At 35.4% G+C, this 27,716-nt stretch overlaps 1 protein-coding gene across 4 annotated transcripts in view; it reads left to right on the top strand.

Moving 5' to 3' along the window:
• Window positions 1-27,716, top strand: part of LOC118202924 (uncharacterized) — a 172,448-nt gene that overhangs the window by 87,871 nt on the left and 56,861 nt on the right. For 3 of the 4 annotated variants that reach the window (XM_085807043.1, XM_085807041.1, XM_085807040.1), the window contains 3 exons: window positions 8,753-8,925; window positions 10,514-10,675; window positions 15,140-15,304. In XM_085807043.1, the coding sequence (XP_085663169.1) occupies window positions 8,753-8,925; window positions 10,514-10,675; window positions 15,140-15,304 (500 nt within the window). The remainder of the gene's footprint in view (window positions 1-8,752; window positions 8,926-10,513; window positions 10,676-15,139; window positions 15,305-27,716) is intronic. The other variant, XM_085807042.1, reaches the window with a different exon arrangement.

Below are 27,716 nucleotides of genomic sequence, written 5' to 3'. Positions count from 1 at the left end.
CCTTGGCTGTCTTCGCATAAAATGATATCCAAAATTAAAAAACACAAACTTCTAAATTGGCCAAAGGTTCTCGGCACCGATGCGCCATATTGCGAAAGGTGGTTCTAATTCTAAATGAAGTGAAATACTTCAACAATCTACAAAAATAATCATTTTATTTACAAAGCAACTTGATTGCATCGAAGGTTCACTGCTAACTAACTACGTCGCAAACTAAAAACTTAACATTCTTTTTCAGAAGCGAAGCGCCCTCTAACGGCGATACATAAATCATTTGGGGGATTTTTCCACAAATACAATAAATGTGAAAATATGCACTATTTTACAACCGTAAATAGTTTTCTATGCATCATTTTAATTTCTTTAAAATTCCTAATATTTTTGAAAGCATATTATATGTTTCTAAGATTATCACATGATATCGTAAACTTTTTTTAAAAAATGCATATTTTTTTCAGTAATTTTCAATCATCTCTACCCGATTTTTACCATTCTTTGAATAACCAGTACTTCAGTGCATTTGAAAACAAAACTCCAATCTTCCTTCCGCTCGAAAATAAAACTCTATAACAAACACAGAACTACTTGCTAAACTACTGTGATACATAGTTACTCACAGTTCTAAATATAATTCTCACTTGAAGTGCAAGGCCATGGCAGTTAGATGACTCAGGTGAATGCAGTTTACAAATGATGGGCTCTTTCGAGGTTGCATCATCCCTTGCCAATACGTGTTGTTACGCGTATTGGCGATTTTCGAACGGTTTTGAGTCTAATATTATTTAGACGAAAGTAATACTTCGGAATTAATGATAATTTCAAGCACATTTCTGTCACGTCAAAGCATAAGTGACAACTATGGAATACGACAAAAAAGGATTCCTTGGTAGCTGGAATGAGGAGCTGCTGTGATATGCGTCATATGTTCTCACTGAAACGCAGGAAAATGTAAGCGGAAATAGGGAACCCTTTCGGAAATATATGATTTAGAAGGATGACCTAATAAATGGTAAAAGGGTACAAAAATAGGATATTAACTTGAGTGCTTTAGAATACACTATTTGTCCAAACAAATGCTCGCTGATTACTTCAAGCAACTATCCAATAGTGTAATTATCTATGTTAGCTACAACTAAATATAGAACTGGACATCCGCACAAAAATCCAAAAACCCGTCAAAAATAATTAAATTCGATTAAATTTTTAAAAATATTACTTAACAAGTGATAGCAATTATATCCGTACAAACCAGCAATTAGGCAAGTCAATAGGCGAAAAATAATAATTACATCCGGATCATAAAAAAATCATGAAAAAATACGTAAGATTCCTAAAAGCAATCCACCAAATGATATAAACCGAAATAGCGTTAAAAAATGCTTTTCTGACGGAGCATGCAAAGCACGTGGTCAAGTGAAGCGGGAATTCGTAACCTAGTGACTGACTGACCGCCTACGAGACTGGGTCAGTACAAGGTCAAAAATAAGCGTCATCCAAAATACGTGCTATACGTTAACTGTCTCAGCTCGGAATGAAAAGGTAGTCAATCAATCAATCAATCATTCAATACATGTATTTCCGAGCTATCGCTAACATGTGCGATGTTGCCGGCTCATTAATAATTCTGCCGTATGGGCACATGACGTAACAGTCAGACGGGTAAGAGGAGGTCTGAGGTGAAGAGAGGGGGGTGACCATGCAGCACAAGGTTATAGAAGAAATACATGAGACCGAAAACCATTATAGGCTTGACAAGAGTAAGGGAATCTGACTGATGTTATCAAAAGCATGCATAAGATAAAATATAGGTATACAAACTTTTTGTTCACTAAGAATAAATCAATACAGTAAAATTAGAAGTCAAGGATAAATGTGAAAAATACAAACTATTTATATAACTAAATACACATATAATACAAAAATGCAATTAAGACGGAAAATTTGAGTCACGGGTGAGGTGGGCTGCGTAAGGTCTAATATTTGCATCCTCAGGTAAAATAATGTAGTCGAATGTATGAAAACCACTTAAATGAGAGCAGAGTTTGGCCTTTTTAAAGAACGTTTTGTTCATATGATGGATGAACTTCTCTATACGCTCAACTTTTAAATCATTATGCAGAGTGTCGTTGGATACATAGAAATGAGCTTGAGTAATAAGCCGTAAGTACTTATTTTGTATCATCTGAAATTTATTTAGATCTTTATTAGTGATCGCTGCCCAGGCAGGCGAGGCATAGGTAATAATAGGCCTTATAATAGCTGTGTAAACGAAATCACCCTATATGCGGTCAGGTCGTAAATTTAGAACCCCTTTTTTCACGGGGGGCTGAAAAGGAGGGGATAATCTTGCTCGTGGTCTTGAGAAAATGTAGGGGTCGTTTAAACATCTAACTTCTCTACATTCAGTTTTTATACAGAGGAAAATACAAATTGAATTCTTCGAATGAATGCAATTTTGTACAATGAAAATGTATTATTGAATGATAAACTGTAAGGCAAATAACATCTTTTTTTAAAGTAGGAGTAGAAAGACAGATATTTGTTACATCAATGAATTTGTAGTAAATATTGAATTTTTCATTTTGAATGCTATGTTTCATGTATGCGAAGTAGCTGAGTATCTGAGAAAATAATCTTAACTCAAATGGCCTTCAACCTTTTTACGTCTAAGGACTGTTTTTCAATTACACTGTGGTCCCTGCTTTTTGGTTAATTTTCTAAGGACATATAAACATTAAATTGTTTTTAATTTGAGACTTATGAATAAAATAAGGCAAACTAGACTGCAGAAATTCTTCAGAATGAAGTTAATATTGAAAAATACATTTATCCTATTATCCAATTTTATCCTGCAATAAATCTTTTAAAAAGTGTGGAATAAGCAGCGCACTAGGTGGGAATAAGGATGACATTGTGTAAGTGGCAAATCTAGTTACAGTGACAACCTAAGTGAAAATAACTATGATTTTAGCAACAGTGATGACGTATTTCTGGGATTCTAAGAAACGCTGATGTATTTGCTAACTTTTTAATGAAACAGTTCCGTTTTCGTTGTATAAAGTGTTTATCATTAAAATAGGTACTTAATCCTTTTCTGTCTAAGTATTTTTCCCAAGTTTTAACCTGATAAATCACTGCGCGTCTTACAGGCCAGGAAATTGAGGTATACACTGGTGTGCAAAAATTAAGGACGAGACGGTTTTTTCAATATAACTTTGTACAAAAGCTTTCCAAATCAACACATTTAATACCGTAAGATCCCCAATACGTAAGGACATGAGTAATGTAAGCAACACTTACTAAAAGAGAAATCAAAAGGATAAAAAGAAGCTTTATTGAAAAAGTAGCATGGAGCGCAATGCGACTGAAGGCCGAAACATCCCTGTGATGGGTGTCCAGCAAGAAACATCCGGTCTTTAATAGGGGATATGATCTCCCCTGACTGCTAGGCAGGTTTCACAGCGTCTGCCTATGCTGAGAATGAGAGTGTCAATGAGTTGTTGTAGCATTGCTGCCCATTCGTCTTGCAGCGCCAATCGAAGCTCCGGAATCGTTACTGGTGGTAAGGTACGAGCTGCCAAGCGTCTGCCTAGAAACTCCCATACATGCTCGATGGGATTGAGATCCGGAGATCGTGCCGGCCAATCCATACGTTTAATATCCTCATTCTCTAAGAGCTGTTCGGCAGCTACTGTGCGATGACATGGTGCATTGTCGTCCATGAAAAATAACTGCGGACCCATAGCGCCTCTAAAAAGACGCACATATGGAAGAAGAATCTCGTTACAATAACGGGTCCCGTTGACTGAACCTGCGTCGAAGATGTGAAGGTCTGTACGACTACCAAGCATGATGCCTTCCCAAACGAGAACACCGCCACCTCCATACCTGTCCCTTTCAATGATGTTCGAGGGATGATTGCGGCTTCCCCGCTCTCTCCAGATGAGTACTCAGACTGAATCTGCTCTCATCTGTAAAGAGTACTCGTCCCCATTCATTGCCTCTCCAATTCCGGTGTTCCCGGCATCACAGAGAACGCCTTCTCCGATGGGCAGGCGTTAGAGGTACACACCGTACAGGGCGTCGTGCAAACAGACCACCACCGTGCAGTCTTCTGGCCACGGTAAAACGCGATATCGGTCGTCCAGTCGCCTGTGTCGTGTGTCTAGCGATTTCTCCCGCTGTCTGCTGCCTGTTTCTTCTGGCCTGTAAGGCAATATACCGGTCATCTGCGGGTGTGGTTCCTCGTGGACGACCACTACTAAACCCCCGGATAGCTGTTCCTGTAGTTTGAAATTGTGTCTAAAGTCGTGAAAAGATGCTGTGAGCAATTCCGAACTCTGCAGCCACACTTGTCACACTGCGACCTTCCTCCAACTTCTCAATTATTCGACCTCGGGTTAAAGCATCCAGTCTAACAGATTGATTATTCGCCATTTCTCGCTGAGGCAGCAACTCGGTGTGATTTTAACTGCTATACGGCGTGCAATCTCTTTGCCAGAAATACTGATCTTACACCGACAACATGCTTTATACTACTCAGACACTCCCCCATTACGTCTACCTGCATATCTGCGCATGTGCTACCGTACATCACCTTACTTAATCTCCTGATTGGTCTTTCTGTCCGCTCTGCCTCTTCGTTCAGCTGATATGCTAATTTTTCGACTTCGTCCTTAATTTTTGCACACCAGTGTAGTGTAAATCGCGCTTCATTTCGTATCAGTGCCGACGATTTCGATGAAAAAGGGTACCTTTTTAAAAACGAACTTCTTAACGAAGAAAAGCCGTTTTATGTAGAGCATAATTTCTAAAAATACCGTCAAATTAAACAGTAATCTTGACTTTAATGCTTTTGTATGCATTTATTGAATTGATTAATAAATGTAAATTCTACTGAAATTAATCTTAGGAGATAATATAATCAATATTTTTTTACTAAATAAATTATCATATATATACAGGGTGATTATAATTAAAGTTTAAGTTTAAAAACGCTATAAAAAAAGAACCACTGATGAAAATGATGTGAAATTTGAAAGGAATGTTATTGAAGAAGGCGGAAAGCGTATGGCAGAAGAAAAAATTTAGTTTTGAAAGTTAGCCACAGATGGCGCTGTAAGCGGCCGAATCACGACGAGAAATGATTCGTAAAACAACGGCTAAGGTGGAAGTTACACATTAAAACGTATTGACAAATTAGAATTGTTGAATAATTTTATTTGCATGACTGTACATATCACATCGAAAGGGACAAATCGGTTTCATGAGTTTTGCGGCGACGTACCGCATAAGAACCATTCATCAAAGAAGTTCGGAACTGTCACGAGACTGGCGCAAAACATGTTCAATATGGTGTCCACCATTGTGTGCAACAAGTTGAAAGCGACAAACAGCATGTTCCACAACGGATCGCAGTGTCTCTGGGGTGATGTTCAGAATGTGTTGTGAAATGCGTGCCTTTAATTCCGCTAATTTGCAATTGGAGCACGGAACACAACATCCTTCAGATATCCCCACAGCCAGAAATCACACGGAGTAAGATCAGGCGATCGGGACGGCCAGGCTGTAGGGAAATGACGGCTGATAATTCGAGCATTTCCGAAATGGCGCCTCAGCAGCTGCTTCACGTGATGTGCAATGTGCGGAGGAGCGCCATCTTGCATAAAAATGATTTCATCCACACATCCATGCTGTTGCAGAGCTGGAATCACGTGGTTGCGCAAAAGAGACGCATACCTCTGACCAGTGACGGTTGCGGTAACAGGATCGGAAGCACCCGTCTGCTCGAAAAAATATGGTTGTAGGATGAATGATGCCGTAAAGCCACACCATACAGTGACCTTTTCAGGATGAAGTGGTACGGGCTGCTTTGCCAATGGATTTTCTGTTGCCCGTATTCGACAATTCTGGGTATTCACGTATCCTGTCAGATAGAAATGGGCTTCATCTATCCACAAAATTTTCCACGGCCATTCATTATCCATTTCCATGCGAGCCAGGAATTCTAACGCAAACGTCTCCCTAGCTGTCAGGTCAGACGGAAGCAAATCCTGCACATAGCCAATTTTGTACGGATAGCATTGCAGGATGTTTCGTACAATTTTCAGCACCGTGCTCGTAGGCCTGTCCAATGTTCGGGCAATTCCTCGTGCACTGCACGGTTGCACACCACCGGCCGACCCCTCCTGTAATGCTGGGGCCACTTCTTCAACTACCGTCGAATGCACTCGTTTTCTCCTTCTACCAGATTGCACATCAAACGAACCTGTCGCTTCGAATTTTTGCATCATTTTCTTTAGACATACGACACTCATTGGACCAATGCCTTCTTTTATACCCTTCAGTGTCCTGAATTTTTGCAGAGCTACTCTTGCACAATCATCATTCTTGTAATACAGCTTTACCAGCAGAGCGCGGTCCTGCAGTGAAACACCCATGGCGAACGTCTGAGACGCAAAATGAGGAACAGCCTGGTACCTGACGGCTTTATAACACTGAAATTTAACTAACATTTTAATTTACGTCTTCTTCCGCTTGCAGCGCCATCTGTTGCTAACTTTTGAAACTAAATTTTTTCTTCTGCCATACGCTTTCCGCCTTCTTCAATAACATTCCTTTCAAATTTGACGTCATTTTCATGAGTGGTTCTTTTTTTATAGCGTTTTGAAACTTAAACTTTAATTATAATCACCCTGTATATATATATATACACGATCGACTTCTTTATAAAACTAAATAAGTGACATACATTACCAGAGAATTTATAGAATTCCCAAGACGTTTTACAGGGAATGAATATGCTATCAGCAAATCCCTACAGTCAACTGAGTTGTACCCTATTTAAAAGAACTGATTTACTGAAATCTTTGAAAAATTTTATCGCACGATTCCATCATGAATTTTTAACACGGAAAAAGAAGGTATTGCTATGATACCTTTGATATTTAAAGAAGAAATTCGCAGAGTATAAGAAAGGAAATGTTTTTGTTGTCTTGTCCATAATACATGGATCAGTGGTTACCAGAGCCTACTCCGAAGAGAGGTTAGACTTCTATTTTCCACCCTCCATTTTGAGGGAGAGCACCCCGGAGGGACCCAGGGTTTCCCACCCCTCTTCCCTTCCACACGAGAGGACTTTCGGCTCGCCGCATATTTAGAGTGCCACCATGCCACATCAACACTATACATTTACAAACATCCATGTCTTCTCCGGAAGTCGAACCCGGGCCCTTCGGTACCGTAGTAGGTTCCCCTAACCACTATACCGTCTGGGTGAAAGGAATTGTTTTGAAAGCAATAAAAGATCTAAATTCTTCATTACTTTCGTCAAAAATTTTGCTGCGCGAAAATTTTATATTAAATTCTTCTAATATTATTTCTGACAATATAGTAGCAGAACTAGCTCATAGAAATGAGTTATATAAAAATGATACAGAAAATTTTAAAATATTCCTAAATTTGCCGAATTTAGAAAAAATATAGTCTGCTTAGAAAAGTTTAAAATAGTTTTTAAATATGATATAAATAGTATGCATTTTGGCCATGAACTGGAACAGTTTTTATTATTTTTAAAAGAATATGAAGACAAATTTAGTTCTGCCACTTAAGTCTATCATGCTGCTAGGAAAATATCATCTACTTTTCCTAGTGGTGAAATTATTTAAAGAAATCTGCCGAAATTTCTTTTCTCCTGTGAAGAGGGAGCTGTACCTCTTTGCTCGAAATCGATAAAGTCTTTACTTAATCTACGTTAAACACAATTCTGTTGCTTTGCTTGATTTTATACCTCACAAAATGTTTTAGCAGTTTGATGTTTTACTTTCCTTTACCCCAGAATATTTAATTTTTTATGTAATTTTAATTTTTATGAATTTTAATCTTTCTATGCAGAGAAAATAATGTATGAATATTTAGAATTAACAAACCCCAAGTTGATTAAAATATTAATTATCTTAAGTAATTATGTCTATTTAATTATTTGTTACACTTCAGTATTAATTGCTTTTCAAGCATGTAAATACTTTCTTTAGAAGCCCCAAAATCTTTACTGCCACTGCCTCCTAGTGGCTTTACCCGCCTCTGAGCAGATACCTGATATTATTAATGGTCGCTAGCTGTCACGCCTCGGATATTAACCATCCACAAAAAATCAATCATTTAACGTGCCATGAACCACCCACCATATGTTGTTATCATAGCATTGGAAACACCATTTGGAGTACGATCCCATCTGTACCTGTTAAATTCCTTAAAGCATTTTATATTTTTATACTCACAATGTTTGAATATTTTTAACCTTAATATTCTACTTATACAAGTATTTTGGCACCCATTTAATTTTGCATTTGATATACATATTTGACGAACATTAGATACTTATAAACTAATGATCATTATCCTTTAAAGTATTTATATTTCCGATTTGATATTTAATTTACACACTGTCTGAATTTCTCTATCTACATTACATTATATTACATTTGTTACTATAAGCACAGCTTCTACAAAATAGATAACTTTTTAGTTAATTTCTCAAATGCAATTCGTACTCGTAACTCATCTTCACTGTTTTTCTGTTATTAATGACAGGTACCTTTTGTAATGCAAACTATTGTAAAGGCGCTTAATGTAATGTAAAATAAGGTTTATTACTATTATACTTTTAAATTATTTTAATATTTTAAAAATATAAATATAGTTATTGTACTATGAATACATAACTATTTACATGTATTTATATATCATATAGACTTTGGCTTCTACAAAGACCAGACAAAAATAGTACAGGACAGCAAATTGGATACATGAATCTGAAACCCCACCAAACTAGTAATGGTGGAATTTTTTCCTCTTCAACTTATGAAAGCCTGCAAGACGTTATAGACAGATTCAATGCCATGATTCAAACAAATCCTATACCAGGTATATTTTAGTACTGCTGGGATCCAAATTTTAACTGTATCGCAAATCCCAAATGATATATATAATTTAAAACTTCAGTTTTTTTTAATAGATTTTAACTTGTTTGCTTCATTAATTAATTATGGTAAATCACGCCGGGATATCTGCCTAAGGGAAAAGATGCCTCCGTGGAGAATTTCTAACAAATTTGAGTTAGGTTCGAACAATATTTTTTTCAGGATGAATTCAAAATTCGACGATTTTGTGCTGCTAAGATCTTCCTTTTAACGTCTGTTTATTAGATTCTTTTTATAATATTCCAAATTACATTATATTTTCTCAAATGTTGTGTTGATTCAAGGAAAGTCTTTGTTTGGAGATTAAAATGCTGAAATGAAATATATTTATGCTTCTCCAATTATAATTTTCCTCCCAATAATTGTTAGATTCTTTCTGTACTATGGCCTACCAGTAGCCGAGCGGCGAAAACACTGAACACTAGTTGTTCGACCCGGGTTTAAATTCCGGATCGAAATCGAACGGGCTGGCGTTTTCGTGGTTTTTCTGAAGTGGAATGTGAACTCGAACCCGTCTCTTTTAAAACTTCTCCTCGAAGCCATTGCTCCACTTAGGCATAGTCACTTCCTGAATTTTACCATGATGTAAATAAGTAATCTTTGCAGTGTTGCAGTACTGTGAAAACTTAATTTTTACTCCAAAGTAATTTTAAATGTACGAAGCAGAAGTTCGTTAAGCAGAAATGTACGAAAAAGACTTTTAGAATTAATTTAGGAAGTATTCGATGACGTAAAGGAAAGCAGAAAAAAACATTAGCGGTGTTTCACAATGTAAGCCATTTGGCCATATTCATGCATGAGCTTAAAAAATGAGCAAAAAAGAATCTCTTTCCAGAAATAAAATGTTTCATGAATTTGAAGCATTGAAAGCCATTTCTTTTTGTACATATATAATCTTAATGCATTCATTTACCAATTCATTCATTGCATTAATTTGTCAATTTTTTTTCTTTTCCTTTTTTCTTGTTTCTGGATGAGTGTCTAAAATCTACTTTTGGAAATTAAAAATAATTTTTTAAAATTAATTTTGATAAATCTGCCCAGCTAGCATACGTAAGCTGCGCAATTCAACGTTTAAAGACAAAGTGAAGTAAATTACCATGAAAAATAATCCTAACTAACAAAATTTTGTACGCCACTTTCAGAAACAAGGTTTGGCTGGAAGTATTCGAAAATTTACCTAACTCGTAACTCTAGTTTTAATTACGCTCGTAATTTAGATTCGTTTTGTATATTGGTTAGCTTTCTTTTTTTTATCATATTTTTCTAAAGGTAACCAGTATGATACTAAACTGAACCCTAGTAAATATCCTAAAAACATTGCGATAGAAAATACAGGAATTAAATTTAATATACTTTTTTCAGAAAGTATTATCAGCTGAACTGTCTAATTTTAGTTGTGCATGAAAATAAGATGAATAATCCTTTTACCTGAAAGCATAGCTTTTGTTGCATTTCAAATGAAGAGAAATTTTGCATGTAGAAATTCGTTTTTGCATTTTTCATACCTTCTTTATTTTTCATTTGTCTAGGACGAATAATAACGATAGAAACTCAGGAGATGAAAATGAAAGGTGCAACGGACTTGGATCCAGACATATCAAACTGGAGAGAGCGTGGAGATATACGATCTAGGTTTCTTTTCGTCATAAGAATTTTTTTCGAGATTATGAAAGGACCATCTGAAGAAATAGGTAACATTTCGTAATTTTATTATCTTAATTCTGATTATGGTCAGTTATCGTTATGGTTGCGCTTTTAGTACTAGACTGGAGACACAATCCGGTTGTGTTAATAGAATAAATATGCCAGTTTCCAACTTGAAGGAATAGTCGGAAAATTTTCCAGTAACACATAAAAATAAAGTGATCTTCACCAAATTTAGTCTTGTAATTAGCAAAATATGTCAAATTAGTAAATAATAGGATATGTTATCCGCGTTGTAATAAATTCACGGAAATACTATTTTGAACTGAGTCTTTATGTCATCCTTAAAATAAACTGAAACTAGCATTTTGTAGAAAAAAGTCTTTGGACATCATTTATCAAATGGTTTGCAATGCGGTATCACTTTCTGTCCTTGGATTTCTCATTTTGAGAGTTTGAGGCAAAGAAGGCCTGGAACTCAGACTTCTTTACAAGTTCGATATAAGCAATTACCTAAAAATGTGAGTGTATTGTTTACTCCGACTTCTACGATGCTTTCTCGTTGCAGCTATTGGGAGTATTGCACCACTGAATAACGCAGTGGCATGCATCCCGGATGACAGTAAGATTTATTGGATTATGGCAAAGTTCATTGCAGTCATGTGTTAAGATGTTTAGGTTGATTGGTTTTAATGATGGCAAATCGTGACAGAGAGCTTTCTGCCGAAGGAGAAGGATTACTTCTTACAGGACTTTTTTAGCAAATGTCTAAGAAGAGGGATGTCTTCGAGGAGGATTAAAGTTCTTAGCGAAGGGCTTAAAACTGGCAATTGGCTCATATTCACGTTACGAAAGGAACACTGGCTCGTATTTATATCAAACATGCATGATTAGAACGTTACATATCTTATATTGCACATAAGGAGTAAACCGCGAAAACACTCATGCAATCACCCTGTTCTCTTACTTGACTCCAGATTCAGCCATCAGATCTACTTGATGATTGGTGAATGAAAGAATAAAGAGATGCTGAGCTGCTATACGGAACTGAACTGAGGAGAGAATTGTTTTTCCACTAATAGATTATTTAAAGGCAATTTTATAAAAATTTCTGTAGTTTCATACTCTTGCTTTGCTTTTCTTATTTTATGAGAACGTTTGCAAAATAAATAAATAAGTAAATAAAATGCAAATATCAAATAAATTATTATTGCAGTTTCTTAAATGAGAAAAATTTTCTTGGTGCGAAAAAATATTTCAGTGTTTTATTTCTGTAATTGCTTGGGAAGGCGAGATATAGAAGTGGAGAGATGGTCGCTTTGAATTCTTGTAGTTTATTCTAAAATGGGGTAATGAAACAAACTTCTAGAATGTCATCGATGGTTTTGCCAACAGGAAAACAAGCAAAATAGCTTTTTATTATGTTAGAATTAAAGTATTATTTCAAGAAAAGATGCAGATTTTTATTTTCCTATATCTCATTTTGACATTTTATAGATTTTTGGTACGCATTGTTAGGGGCGGAAAGCGGATCGCTCCTAGGCTGAAAAATTTCTATTTGTGCCATCGTAATAACGGCTTCGCCAGCCTAGACTCAATTTATTCGTACTGTTTGAAATGTTAGCGGCCAATAGTTTACATAGTCCTCATCTCACGTTACATACAGAGTGACAGAATTATGCCCGCAATCATATAAAATGTACTGAAGATAAGTGGACTTCCGTACTCCTCACAAATGAGTTAAGATTGCGCGGAGCAGGCGTTTTTGGAATGGACAGAATCGGGTACCTCTTAATATCCTAGTAATATACCTCAAAGAAATTGCTACGACGGGGCTTACATAAAAGTTTAATTTATACAACGGGGCACTTGATATGTGGGTATCAGCCAGACCCGCCGATACGGCGCTATGGATCTATTGATATCTTTTTGAGACGAAATGTTATTTTTGGTATCAGCAAATCGATTAAAAAGAGATTTTGATTTTCTGCAATATTGTTTTGGCAGTCGCATTCAAATCTGCATTAAGCAGGTTGCTTCCCTCCGAAACTGTCATATACTTGTTTGAAAGCACCAAACAGATTTTTATTCTCCATTTAGCTTGCAAAAATGACAGGTTAGATCATATGTAGAACAGATAGAATGTAAAGGCAAATAGAAGAAGCCTAGTTATGCAGATTTTGTTACAGAATATGTGTGCAAATTTGGTTCACTGAGGTGATAAAACGGAGAACATGCAGATCCAGTGGGCTTGTAGCTAACTGAAGTTTTAACCCACGATTCTCGAGGTGATGTCAAGAGATGTTGGCTTTAAATTTGAAAATCACAAAAAATGCGGTAAAAATGCAAAGTTTGTAAAAGTTAAAGATTGTGAAAGTTAAAGAAGATGTTTTCAAATCCTATCAGAGTTTTAGCTTCATTCCATAGGGTTGTTGTTACTTATGTTCACTTGTATGACGTTGTCAGAAGAAGATCACGAAATTCCTTATGGCAAGGAGCCCTAGATTACGCCTGCCATTGGCAAAAGCCTTGAGCACCATTCAGGTGACAGTGCGATTTAGCTCAGTTCTGCCCCCAATTTTGATAGAGAGCACCCCGGAGGGGGGACGGGTCCGAGGGTCTCCCACCCCTCTTCTCTCTCAACGAACCACACGAGAGGACTTTCGGCTCTCCGCATATTTAGAGTGCCACCATGCTGTACCAGCACTATACATTTACAAACATCCATGCCTTCTCCGTAATTCGAACTCGGGCCCTTCGGCACGGCAGTCAGCGACACTAACCATTATAACGGTTGGACGGCATTCCGTAAGGTAGCGGTGTGAAGCGTGCCTGCATACTTGTTTTCTCGAGATGAATAAGCGGTTGTGTTTTCAGCTGCTCCTAGAAGGGAAGGGAAATCTTTGTTTTTTGCATTTTCATAATTTTGTGTCCGAGCATGTTTAGTTTTAATTTCGGTTTGCTGACGTAAACTTCGCAACCTCACTACGATCCCAAGTGATTTCTACTTACATGCATTTTGCATTTTGGGTTTGCCCGTTTGTAGTTTATTTTCACAAACTAACCATCTGTTATTTCACAGCAGAAAAGACATTTTTAAGTGTTGAAGCATAATTGTTGGGTGTATCCGTGCTCCTGGCAACAATAGCATTGCACGGGTTCTCAATTTGCGCGGAATTTAACGATACAGATTCTGGCAGAAGACCCGTGCCAGACCGAAAAATGTTCGAGCAACTGCATCGGTGCCTTTGTGGAACGAAATCCTTTGTCACCGGCAAGGATGATACAGGGCGTGGTAGGAGTGTATGAACGCCCCAAACTGTAGAGGATTTTCGGAAAAGAGTGGAAGATCGTCCGCTTATTAGCACTCGAAAAGTTCCTGTGCCGTAAATGAGCCCCACTCAATTGTTTAGCGATTATTACGGGACGGAGGATTACACACCTCCTATATACAGGAAGTGCAAACTTTGACGCTTGAAGATTATGCACTTTGGTTTTTGAAACAGCTAGCAGTGCAGCCTGATTTCAGTGCATATGTGTTATTCACGGATAAATGCGCCTTTACTCGTGAAGGCATTTCTAATGTATCCAAAGCAATTACCTCTGGCTGGAAGCTTGTTTTCAATGGATCCACAGACACTGTGGGGTGCCTGGAAGCGAAAAAGGCCTATCTTTTAGCTAAAAATGGCTGTAAGATACCCCAGCCACATTTTCCTCTATCCAACCATGAGTTTAGTTCTGAGATAAAGGAGAAAGTGAGAGTCTCATGAAACAAAAGTATAAACTCCTTTCAACTGAAAAAGTGTGGAATACTGTTGCATTTTCGCCTATCTCAATGGACATGCCTCGTGCAGGTTTTACAGCAAATTTTCGACTCTCGAGAGGACATGATTTTCTGTACAAACACTTGCACCGCATTGGTCTAGTTGCTGATGATGTCTGTCCTCATTGTCGTTCGGGTGAAACCATGGACTTTCTTCATTTGACAACTTGCACTGCACTTTATTTCATTCATGACAACTTTACCAAGGCTAAATTTTATTGGGCTGCCAGAAGTCTCATGGCACATATCGCTACAGACTGACGTAGAAAACAAAAATCATTTCCGTCCTTTCTGCCTGCCTTTACATTTTTACCAGCTACTTTTTAATTATCCTGTGTGTGAATCCTGCTAAATAAGAAAACTGTAAAATATTTTTATGCTGTTTTAAGCCTAATCCTTTAATTCACATTTCCTTCAAGTTTCATCAAAATTATCCTTGTAATTTTGACTGTACCATAGACTTTTGACTGTACCTTAATTTATAAAAGCCAGTGTATACAGCACTACTATTTTCTATTTTTATATAAAATGTAATATTTAGAAAGGTAATAGAAATTGTAAATTATAACGCATTTATGATATAATAACGGTAAATATAGAAGAAAATGTTATGAATGAAAATTAATATGTATAATTAACTGTTTCCTCAATAATTTAATTCTAATATAAAAGCTTTTCTTATTTGAAGGGGTTGTTGACTTTATTCCAAACACAATCAAACAAGGAGGAATTTTTAGTTTTCCGAAATACGAACCATTTTCCAGTGTAGTTGGAAAAGCATCTAACTGGTATGCGCAGCAAGACAAACTCAGATTCTGCAACGCTCAGTCTTTGGAAATCAAAATGAAGATGGGTAAATACTAATGTTTGTGATTTTTTTAACGAGCTATCTTAACTTTAGTTCTTATTCTTCGAAATGCATATATAAGGATTCAAAAGCCTCATTTTGAAAGAACTAAAGATATGCTGCAATTCACTATTTCAGCTTGTAGTTTATAAAAAAAAGTAATGCACCATTTATAAATGAATTTTTAATAAACTCTTTTTTCTTAAAAAGAAGCTTCGTTAGTCAATGATATGTTTTCTGTTGTTTTCTACTGCGATCTCCCAACTCTTTAGCAATTTTATAATCCTAGCCTTATAGAAGTCAATTTCCTTTTAACCGAAAAACTTAGAAACTTATTCATGGGTATCATCTCGATCGTTATACGTTTTGTCCTTTAGGCAAAACTGCAGAGATTGAAACAAGTGTTAGTCTAATGGAGTACTATCCAATGAATATGATTCACTGGACAGTGTAGTAATTAAGGATTTCCCAGTTGAAGTCTTAGAATTTGGATTTTGTTTTATCAGTATTTGCATTATGTGGCTTTGCACTGTCTTGCTAGAGGTTTCCTTCTCTTCTTTTGATGAAAATTAATCGTTTGATGAGGAAATCTTGATACAGCAGCTCATGATGACATTTCGGAATTAATAATCTGGTTCCAATCCAAGACCGTCCTATATATATTATACTCCATACCGCATCACACACGAGGTATGAATCTCTTTGGATGAGAACTAGCTTTAGTTGCTGGAAGCGGGCTTTGGCTAGGACTCAGCTAATGCTACTTCATTGGAAACCCATTTTTTGCCATCTGCAATGATATTGTCTACAAATGGGTCAATCTTATGCTAAGTATTAAAAAAAAAAGGTAAATGGTCGAATGTTGGTTCCTGAGAGTTGATAAGGAACCAAAACTCCCCCCCACCACTTTTTAACTTTTCGAGTTCATACAAGTGGTTTCTTATAGTCATGTGTGATACCCCTAGCACGATGGCCATTCATCGTTAAGGAAGCATCTGCAAATGCTTTCTTCTGGTGACAGTTGTGTGCAGTAGGGTGTTTTTTTCATGGAAAACAGCATTTGCAATTGCTGAATATTTGATAGTGCAACGAGCTGCGGCACTTCACACATGTATCGTCGTGCCGCCATCGTGCCGCTGATGTGATACACTGGTGAGCGGTTATCCACAGTAATGGCGCTCCAAACCATGAAGTCACATTCTCGAGCTTTATGGCGTTCTTCAATTCTCGCACCATTATTAGGCCTGTCTCCGCGTTGTTTTAAGACTCTTGTTCGGCGACTATCATTGCAAAACTAGAAATGAGACGCGTAGGTGTGCATTACGCTGTACCATTGAACAGGCTTTGTCTTAATACTATACGCTCCAAAAGCATCGGCGGCTTTGCGTATTTAACAGTTCTTTTAAAGTACGACATGACTGCAAGCTGCTTTCGACCAATTATCTACAGTTTTCTTGCTTATATGGAGCCTCCAAAGCTTTCTGCACATTCTGAATGCTATCAAGATTCGTGCTATATGGGGCTGTCACCGCTTGCCTTCGGATGCGTCGATGTAAACGTACTAAATTTCGTGTAGATTCACAGTATCTCCTAGCAGGATTGATATTCATTTCTTTATCTTCTGAAAATTTTTTGCACAGTGGTTACATGTGGGTGTGTTTCAGCTAGGATCCAACTGAAGGATTGACACTTCGTTCGTAAGCTTAAACTAAACCCTTCGTAAAAGAGTCTTTTTGGTCATAGTTGACTTCGGCGTCATCTGTCAGGCGTTTGTTCAACTGCCTATGTCTTTGGAGACCAAATACAACTGAAAAATTGAGTTTCGCAAGGTGACAGAGAGTAAATACCATCCAATATTCTGCTGTTGCATATATCTGGACACTGGCAACTTAATGTATTTGTCGTAAATGGCCAATACCAATCGGTCACGTAGACGTCACATATGAGAAAAACGTTGCCCAAGGTGGCGATCGATTTTAGGCTAGCGAGGGATAACCATAGCAAGGGATTACCATACAAATTTTTCTAGAGAAAACCCTGTGGGGGGGGAATGGATTCAAGGGTCTTCCACCCTTCTTTCCTTACCATCAGACATCTCGAGATTCATTTTATATTTCCTTACCAGTCATCTCGCTAACTTATCACGTGACAAATTTACATTTCAGATCATTTATGTAAGACCTTTCAACTGAGGTTTTCTTGCAGTTTGCATGATCATGCAACCAAATCTTCATGATTCTGTGATGCTATGATGAGGCGAACTTGCAGTAATACGATTAAAGCCGGTGTTATTATTTTTGGCATCTACTTGCTAATTAAAAAGTGCTATTTAGAAATATTTAATTTTCATGCTTAGTGTGAAAATAGTTAAGATTTTAGTGTGGAGAAATCAAGCAATGAAATTGTGCTTGGAAAGTAAATATGCTACTTAAATTTTGTGGGATTACTTTTAAATGTCGAATTCGACACAAGTGTGACTTCCATTTGCTATCCTTGCAAAATTTGCAGGCCTTTCTTGTGCTATGATAATATGCACGAACTAATTTTTATTCTTAAATTTGATTTTTAAAGTGGTCATTCTCCAACGCCAATGTCAACCCAAACAAATTGTTGCAAGCGAAATCAATGGAGGTAAAATCAACAATACGTTTAACGAAAGCGATAAGTTAGAAGATGTTAAATTATTAAAGGAAATAATAAAGTGTTTTGAGTTTTTAATGTATCCTTTATTTCTGTTGAGAATAATCACACTTACTCCCCGGTTTATGATTTGATGTTATATGTATATTAACCGTAACTGTTCATATTTTGCTTTAGGTTGTATTGGCAACAGTCGTAGCAGTTTTGTTATGGTGTGATAAATGTGCTGTTCCATGTACGTGATTAGTTCTATCATTTAAACATTTAAGCCTCTACTTAATTATCATCGGCCTCTGATTCACCTTTTTTTTTTTTTTTTTTCCCTAATCTTTACAGCAGCGCGTGGTTCTGATACTGAACACGCTAGAGGCGAAGCATTTATATTTGTTTGGAACGGAATCGCGCGTTAAGTGAAATTTGAAATAGCAGCACGTGATGAGAACACAAAGTATTGTGTTGAGCCGTTTAACGGTAAAAACTTTTCTCTTTTTAAGCGTCGTGTTGAAGCTGTGTTTTCGGCCAAAGAACTTGATAAATATTTAGACGTTGAAGAGGATAAAACGAAAGTTGCTGAAATCAAAGATGCAAAAAAGGCTTACGCATTGCTGCTAACCCTTCTAGATGATGCCATATTGGCGACCGTGTCGAGTGAATCTTCTGCATGTGAAGTTTGGAGCAGTTTAAACAATAAATACCATAAGGTGAGTGCAGTTAGTCAAATATTAATACGAAAGAAATTATCGACACTGAAGAAACGCCGAGATTGCAGTATGCAGACACATATTAACGAACTGTTGACGATCGTAAATGAACTGTGACTCTCGGGTGCTGAAGTCAAAGATATGGATGTGATTATTTATTTGTTGATGTCGCTACCTGCTGAGTACGACATCATTAAATCGACGATTGAGAACCAGCCAAATGAAATGCTTACGCTGGACGTTGTTATGCAAAAGCTCTTGAATGCTGAAGAATTGCAAGGTGAGAGAAATTCTTACGATGCTCGTGTTTCTGACTCAAGTAATAACGTAGCTTTTAGTGCTGATAAGCGTGATATCATCTGCCACAAATGTAAAAGTAAAGGTCATATTGCCAAGCTTTTCAAGAAAAAATTAGTTTGTTTTGGATGTGGACGCTCAGGGCATTACAAGAAGGATTGCAGATTTAAGCATAAATCAGCTTACAGAGAATCGGCTGCAGTAACATTTATGGTTGGCGAGCCTGTTGGAAATTTCATTCTGCATTCTGGAGCATCTACACACATGTGTAATAAAGGTGAGTGGTTTGTAGAAATTAAACCTTTTTCTGGAACTGTTGCATGTGCTTCGAAAAATGATGTTTTAAACTTAGAAGGTACCTGGAACATAAAATAGAATGAAATATTACTTAAAGATGTGTTATATGTGTCTGAGTTCAACGGTCAATTAATATATGTGAAGAATATTCAAAAAGCAGGTTACAGTGTAATTTTTAAAAAATGATGTAGCTGTTATTGAAAAGAGAAATGAAAAATTTGAGTTTGCTAAACTCAATGAGAAAGGACAGTATGTGAGTCAGTTTGAACCTGCTAAAGCTTCAACATACATTGCAAATCATAGTGCAGAATTATGGCATAAGCGCATGGGACACTCATCTGATAAAATATTAAAAGAAATGGGTTTGCCAGTATCTGAGTCACCATCAAGCTTTTGTGAAGAGTGCATAATAGCAAAACATTCCAACACTCCTATGAACAAAGGCCCTAGAAGCAGAGAGCATGTGCCGATGAGAATAGTACACGCTGATATATGTGGTCCCATTGATCCACCCACTAGGGAAGGTGAAAAGTATTTTGCTGCAATCATAGACGATTTTTCTAGATTTACTGAAGTGCATCTCTTAAAGCACAAGAGTGACATAAATGAAGTGTTGGAATTCCTCCTAGAGCAGAATCCTGATCTCTACAAAATCCGGTGTGATAATGCCAAGGAATACGTGTGTGGGGAACTAGCTCGTTATTGCAAGAAAAATGGTGTTATGATAGATCCTGCTCCTCCATATTCACCTCCTTTGAATGGTGTGGCTGAGAGAGCCAACAGATATATTTTAGAGAAGGCAGGCGAGCTCTAATATGTGAAGCAAAGCTTTCTAAATCCTTTTGGGGTTATGCTGTACAGACAGATGCATATCTTAAGAATATAATTCCAAATAAGACTGTTGAAAACCTACCTTATGAGCTCAAACATGGGAAGCCGCCTGATTTGAATATTATTAAGGTGTTTGGATCTGATGCATACATGAGAGTTCCTGATAACTTAAGAAAGAAATTGGATTCAAAATCAAAAAAGATGATTTTTATTGGATACTCTACCACGGGTTATCGTTTACTGGACCCAGTCACAAATCATGTTGTGGTTTTTCGAAATGTATTGTTCAATGAAGAGAAAAAGAAATGTATCTCATTTCAAGATGATTTTTCCATAGAAAGTAAATATCCTGCTAAAGATGAAGTAATATATGATTCAAGTGATGTAGAATCCAGAAATCTTGAAAAAGGTCATGAAGAAATTACTAGGCAAAGAAGAAATATAAAATTACCTGTAAAGTTGAAAGATTACTTTGTATATGAAGCTAATGTGGCAACTCTTGATACAGTAACATATGAAGATATAACATCATTGCCAAAAGAAGAGCAAGTCCTATGGAGGAAAGCCATGGATGAGGAAATAGCTTCTCTTAATAAAAATGAGGTGTGGAAGTTAGTCAACTTGCCAAAGGATGAAAAGCCAATATCCTGTAAATGGGTGTTGCGCATCAAACGAAACAATGTTTACAAAGCTAGAATGGTTGCTCGTGGCTTTGGAGAGAAGCCAGGCATTGATTACTTTGAGACCTATGCTCCTGTAATTAGTACATCATCACTTCGACTTGTGCTGGCTATCGTTATTCAAAAGAATCTTGAAATCTATGCATTAGATGTAAAGACTTCATTTCTGAATAGTGATCTCCAAGAAACAATCTACATGGAACAACCAATGGGCTACAGTGACAACAGTGGTCGTGTGTGCAAGCTTCTCAAGAGTCTTTATGGACTTAAGCAAACACCAAGGCAGTGGTTCAAGAGATTTACTGATTTAATAATTCAGTTAAACTTCCAGCAACTAAACTGTGAAGCATGTACTTTTGGTGAGAAGAACTGAACAGAGTGAAATATTTATTGTGCTGTATGTGGATGACTTGCTAATTGCTGGTTCTAATGATTCAGAAGTAAGAATTGTGATTGAATTACTCAGAAACGAATTTGAGATGTCCAAGGCTGAAGTTGCAAATGAATTTCTAGGAATAAGTTTTGAATATTCACAGAACAAACTTACTTTAGGCCAAAAGGCTTATGTTGAAAAATTTTTCAATAAATTTAGAATTTAGATTGTAAGCCATCTGATACTTCCCTAGTGCTTAGGTCAACTTCATCAAATTTTGTGAATAGTGAAAGATTTCATGGCCCTTATCGTGAACTTGTAGTACTTTGTAGTAGCTTTGCTGTACCTATCTATGACAACTCGTCCTGATATTCTGTTTTCTGTGAACTGTCTGAGTCAGATACAAGAGCAACCCACTAACAGTGCTTGGGCTGGTCTGAAGCAAATTCTTCGATATTTAAAAGGGACATCTGAGCTCAAATTATTATTTTGTAAATCTAATAGTGTTGATGTTATGTTAAATGTTTATGTTGATGGTGATTGGGGGCAGATACATATGATAGAAAATATATTTCTGGATATATTATTTTCTTTAATGATTGTCTTGTAACTTGGTCTGTTAAAAAGCAAACATCTATTGCTCTGTCCTCTACTGAGGCAGAAATTTTGGCTTTAGAAAAAGCTATTCAGGACCTAATTGTATTTTATAATGTATCTAAAGAAATTTTAGGAGTCGACAATATTAAAGTTTCAGTTTATGAGGATAATCAGTCTGTAATTAAAGCAATATTAAATGAAAGTAATTGTGCTAGACTAAAACATTTGGATATTAAATTAAAGTATATTAGGGATATTGTAAAATTGTATGATAAAAATCTTGTATATGTTTCTACTGAAAATCAGTTAGCTGATTTGTTTACAAAATGCTTGCCTAAACCAAGATTATGTTATTTAAGAGATAAATGTAAAATAATATGTGATTAAAGGAAGGTATTGAGAATAATCACATTTACTGCCTGGTTTATGATTTGATGTTATATATATATTAAGCGTAACTGTTTATATTTTGCTTTAGGTTGTATTAGCAAGAGTCGTAGTAGTTTTGTTGTTGTGTATTTAATTATGGCAAAGTACACTAGGGCTATCTGCCTAAGGGGAGGGATGCCTTCGTGGAGGACTTTCTAAGGGAAACTGGCTCGTATACACGTTACACATGAGGAGAACCACGAAAACACCCATGGAGCCAGCCCGTTCGCGGGATTCGAACCTCGGACCGAACTACCAGTGTTCAGCGACTTTACCGCTCGGACGCTGGTGGGCCCGTAGTAACTTTGTTATGGTGTGATATGTAGAAATGTGCTGTTCCATGTGCGTGATTAATTCCATCATTTAATAAAGCCTCTACTTAATTATCATCGGCCTCTGATTCACATTTCTTTAAATCTTTACAATTTCAGGTATCTTTCACCCATATATCTAGTAAGACGTTTCATTACAGTGCATGTTTTTTTAACAATCTCTCAAATCAAAATTAATTTCAAAATCGTAAAAATTTTTTCGTTAATCTAAGTTTTTAGTTTCTAGCAAGGATGCAAACATTGTTATGATCTTTTTTCGTTTTGTTTTGTAGACAGTATCCAAAAGTACGTAAAATACGCTAACTCTAAATTTATCAACATGTTTATGGTGAGTCTTGTTTTGTGTAGAAACTGTCATTGAAGTCTTTATCGAATTTCAACTGTAGATTTAAATTCCAATTCTTGATTTATTACCTTCATTATTATTACTATTTATTTTCCTTTTAAATTTCAAACACATTCTGGAATGTGTAACTCTTCTTTATTCTAATAAAATGTTTTGAACTTTTAGAGAATTATATAGCAAGTTTAATATCATATTTTATTTTGGAAATGGATATTTATATTCGTTAGCGTAAGAACATGATGTCAAAATATCAAATAAAATAAAAAATTTAGTGCCAGTTATGAAAAATACTTTGTTTTGAAATATAAAATGTAAAAATTTTTATGTTATAATTGAAATTATCATAGTCCATAATTTCACTTAATGCTTCCCAAACATTTCCTGCAGATGATATTATAGGGGTCGAACTACTCCAATTTTAATGTCGCATTAGGTATATTAGGGTTATTTCCGTATTAAACTAAATGTAGAGTACAAAAGTATCTACCAAAGTCTCTGGGGGGGGGAATATCGTTTTTGATATCTGATTCAACATTTATAGTAAATTTAGAGCTATTCATTATTTATTAGTAACAGTACACAGAATAAATATGAAAAATTTATATTTCAGAATAACCATTTTAAAGTTTGTTGATCACATTTTAATATCCGTTAATCAAACTGCAAAAGTATAATGGTGATTTGCTTATCAATTCATGAGGCAACCTGAGAAAGCAGATATAACACTTTTCCTTAAATGCTTAACTATTGCGTCAGATAAATTAACTGTAGTGTCCCCATCTTGCAAAAACTCTAAAAATTTTCATTGATTACGATTACTTCATTAACAATCAGGACCGATGACAGGATCTTCTCTCATTGGTAATTTTTATGGAGATTTTAATCGTGGCATTTAATTACACTTTTCTGTGGTTGGTAATCTTCATCTAATTAATAATCTAATTAAAGAAAAAATAGGTGTAGTGGCAAGTAAATGATGAAACGAATTTTATCTCATCGTTAAAAATGAAAATAGGAGAAAACACGCTGTTGTAACGTTTGCTGGAAGGGAAAATCGAAAGTCCATCAAAAAGGTATAAAATATATTCGACATTAAAATAAGATATGTGATAAGGTATTTATGTAAATCTCGTAAGTTATACTTAAGAATAATATTTTACAAATGCCATATAAGATCTAATGAATTATACGCTGTAAATAATTTTTTCATTTCTTTGCATAATAAAGAGTGCATAATTAGGGTTAAATTTAAAATAGAGCATTCTCGTTTTCAAGCTCTTAATGGCGTAAATTGCGAAATGCCTGTATAATTTCAAATCTACTGTTTTATTCACATCAAATGCATAGCCACAGAATTTGGAATAATATTTAATAACTTTTATAATAAATATAAAATGAAAATCTTTACTTAACATTAAAAAAATTTCGCTTTATTTGCTAAAATAAAATAGTAAGCGTGGCATTATTATTTTTCTTTGCCAACGGCAGATTGTGAACAATTACAATTGTAATCCAGTCCATTAATCTGTATAAGGCCAGATGTGGTGATCTCTTTACTATGGAGGCACCTAATAGCGAAGTCCATCGTCTTTCCTATGGACCTATTCCCTGACCACTATACCGACTGGGCGGCAAGTGTAGCATTATTGTTGCAATTATCTTCTCTCAACAATTTTCATAATCGAAATTGGCAAATAATTCAGACTGTATCAAATTTAGGAAATGATTCAATAAATGTTAAAGAATTTTTCATTATTCTTTTCTTATAACCTATTTACTGATTCCGGAGCAGCTACATATTGACACTATAAAAACTTTGTCATTTATATTTCATACATTCGCTGCATTTGAAAACTAATAATATTTTTATTTATATATTTATTTATTGCGATTTTTATGTTCATTTCTCTTCGAGACATTTTTGGTGCATGCAAATTATCCACAGAGTTATTATCACTGCTTTCCTTCCAGAGTTATTATCACTGAGTTATTTTTCTTTACAGCTGATTTTCTATTTATAAAAACATTAATATAAATTTTTAAAAGCCAACAAATATATATTGGTCTACTAAAAATTACAAAAAAATAATTAAATATTTTTAAGATAATTCTTGGCTCCAATAAAATGATTATGAAAAATTATCAGAAGTTAGCAGCAGGAAACAAAAATGCGCACATATAAAGAAGTTATGTAAGAAATATATTAAAAGAAGTGGATCTTTTATTCAAGAAATGAAATAAACTTTAAACTGATGTACATTCCGGTAACGTATTTTAATCGATCATCAAAAGGTAGATTGTCGAATAATGTTCTTTCTAACATGTATTGTCCTCTAATATTTTGTTATAGTAAATACTATAAAAATATCAGCAGAATTTTATGCACTTATAATGAAGATATATTTACTGGAAAGTTATTTATAATGTAAAGATATTATTAATCTTTCCTATATACAGGGTAGGAAATCTATACAACACAATCACTATAAGTATAAAAACAAAAACAAACAAAATAACTTTGAGAGAAATAAAATATTGCAAGAAATAAAAAATTTAAAACTTCACAAGAAATGAAAAACTTTGCAACAAATAAACTATACAAAAGATTAACAAAATTAAAAGTATGCAAGAACAAAACAACAAACCAATGAATTTCTGTCCGTTTCGATAATGTGTTTAAATCAATTTAAACCAACTTTGCTAGATAGTGTTATGTGCCATTAACGTGGGGGTACATAATAATATGCTCCCTTCTTAGGCAGCTATAACACATCCGCTTGTTTCAGAACAACTGTTTGGAAAATTTTTTCTGCTTTGGTACAACAGCCAATCACCACAGATCGCTTTGGGGTTAACACAGGGAAAACTGGCTCTCCATTACAAACAAACTGATAGCTGATTGGTTGAAAACGAGCAACTTGCATTATAATAACATATATTTTCCTATATTCTATGAAATAGCTTTATTAATAAAAGTTTTATTAATAAATATAATAATATCTATAATATTAGCGTTATATTTTTAAAAAATAGCCCGTTTATATTCCGTAAATCAAAGTTACAAAGGGAAAATAATTTGCAAACTTGTGTTACTATCTACGCCTTTGGAAAATCAGTGAACATCGGTGCGTAAAAGCAAGCGATTGAATTTTTCATCGTTGTCCTTACACAGCTATTCGAATAATCGATCGGTGAAAGCATCACTGCGAATTTTGTTCGCAGCAGAGATGACATATTGTAACGATTGATTCAAGCGGTCGCTGAAGTTTTTGCAACTACATGCTGCCTATGAATCACGTAGTGAACAGCTAAAATACTTGTTATCTCTTTCTTCAAGAGGGCGATGAGCCCACGATGACGACCCACCATTGCAGGAGCTCCATCGGTGGCAACAGACCTAATGTTCGCTAGAGAAATATTTTTCTCTTTAAAATAATCTTTGACAATATTAAAAATATGCTCTCTTTTAGTATCTACAATCAAGCTTTCTGCAGAAAGCATCTCTTGAATCATTTTTATTTCCTTCACATATAGGATCTTTCTTGCATTCATCTTAAAATTTTGTGCCTTATTAAAAAATCGATTGCTTTAATTTTTCTGTAATTACGTGATCATAACATATTTTATTAAATTCTGTGTAGAGCAATATTGCATTGTATTTATATTTTCGCTCATTTTCGTGTCACAAAGCCGTTTAATATTTTGCAAATAATTCTAAATATAAGCTTCGATGTGTTATTGATTATTTGTCAAGATATTTACATTTTCCGTGACAGGAACCTATTTTAATGAAACAAAAAGTGCAGAAGTTTCCTCTGTTTGTTAAGTACATAATAAAAGTCATTCTTTTCTATAGAAAAAATGATTAAAAGGGGGATTTCCGATAATCGTTTTCAATACTTTAGCAGTTATACTCGTATACATAAAAAAAGTATTAAAATTTCCTTAATTTGGTAATTTGTTTATGCTGTCTACTTTGCTGCAGTGAAGAACTGATTTATTTATTATTATGATTATTTATCGGAAATATTTATTTATGTTTACATACTGCACAGTCAAAAAAAAAAAAAAAGACTGCGAAAGTTTCGAAAACCAAATGCCGTTTTGCTATCATAAAAAAAAAAGAGGAAAAAAAAAAGTGAAAAACAAGTTTCGACCCTATTAAAATACAATATCATTTGAAAATGAGATTATTTTTTTTTCTTTTGGCAAAAAAAGCAAGGATTTTCAAGAATGCATTCTGAATAAAATATTTTCGAAGTAAATAAATTTTACTTTTACAAATAGAGTCAAAATTTTAACGAATGAATCCAAAACTAGATCTTTGTTATTAAGTGTTTTTAATTCTGATTTAAATTTGAAAGGTGGTGATATTTTATAAATGTAAACTTCTACAAATTTAGTTATTTATTATTATTATTTTACATTTATTTAAAGAACATAATTTTCAAAATGAAGATTTTGAAACTGTGAAAAGTCTGCAAGCTCCTGAATTCGCACAACAAAATTATAAAATAAGAACATAGAAAAAAAAAAAAAGATCCATATTGTTACGAAATGTACAGCAGCGGTAAGATAGTAGCTTCCCCACAAAGCAGATTTAGGGTATTTGGCGACAAAATTGGCAATATACCATAGACGGATGGAGAACCTTTTGGAACGAATTCTTACCGGTTTAGCCCAGAATGTTCTCGAACACAAGCCGAAAGCTATATAAACCCTGCTGGTCCGCAGTCAGTGAGTGTGCCTCGTCTAGTTAGTATCGAGTTGGTGTCTCGTCTAGCGAGTCAATCCCTGCGGAGTCGATCGAGTTGACAGCCGGGCAGCGAGTGCCGAGTGGGTCGTCGAGTGCACCGAAAGAGTCTTGTAGTGTATCGCGGTTAGTGCATCGTCGA

The sequence above is a fragment of the Stegodyphus dumicola genome, chromosome X1 (assembly GCF_044657685.1).
Source record: "Stegodyphus dumicola isolate Sdum_Otavi_A_Nest chromosome X1, ASM4465768v1".
Taxonomy (NCBI): domain Eukaryota; kingdom Metazoa; phylum Arthropoda; class Arachnida; order Araneae; family Eresidae; genus Stegodyphus; species Stegodyphus dumicola.
Note: the sequence above shows the minus strand (reverse complement) of the source record. Positions and strands in the feature narration are given on the sequence as shown.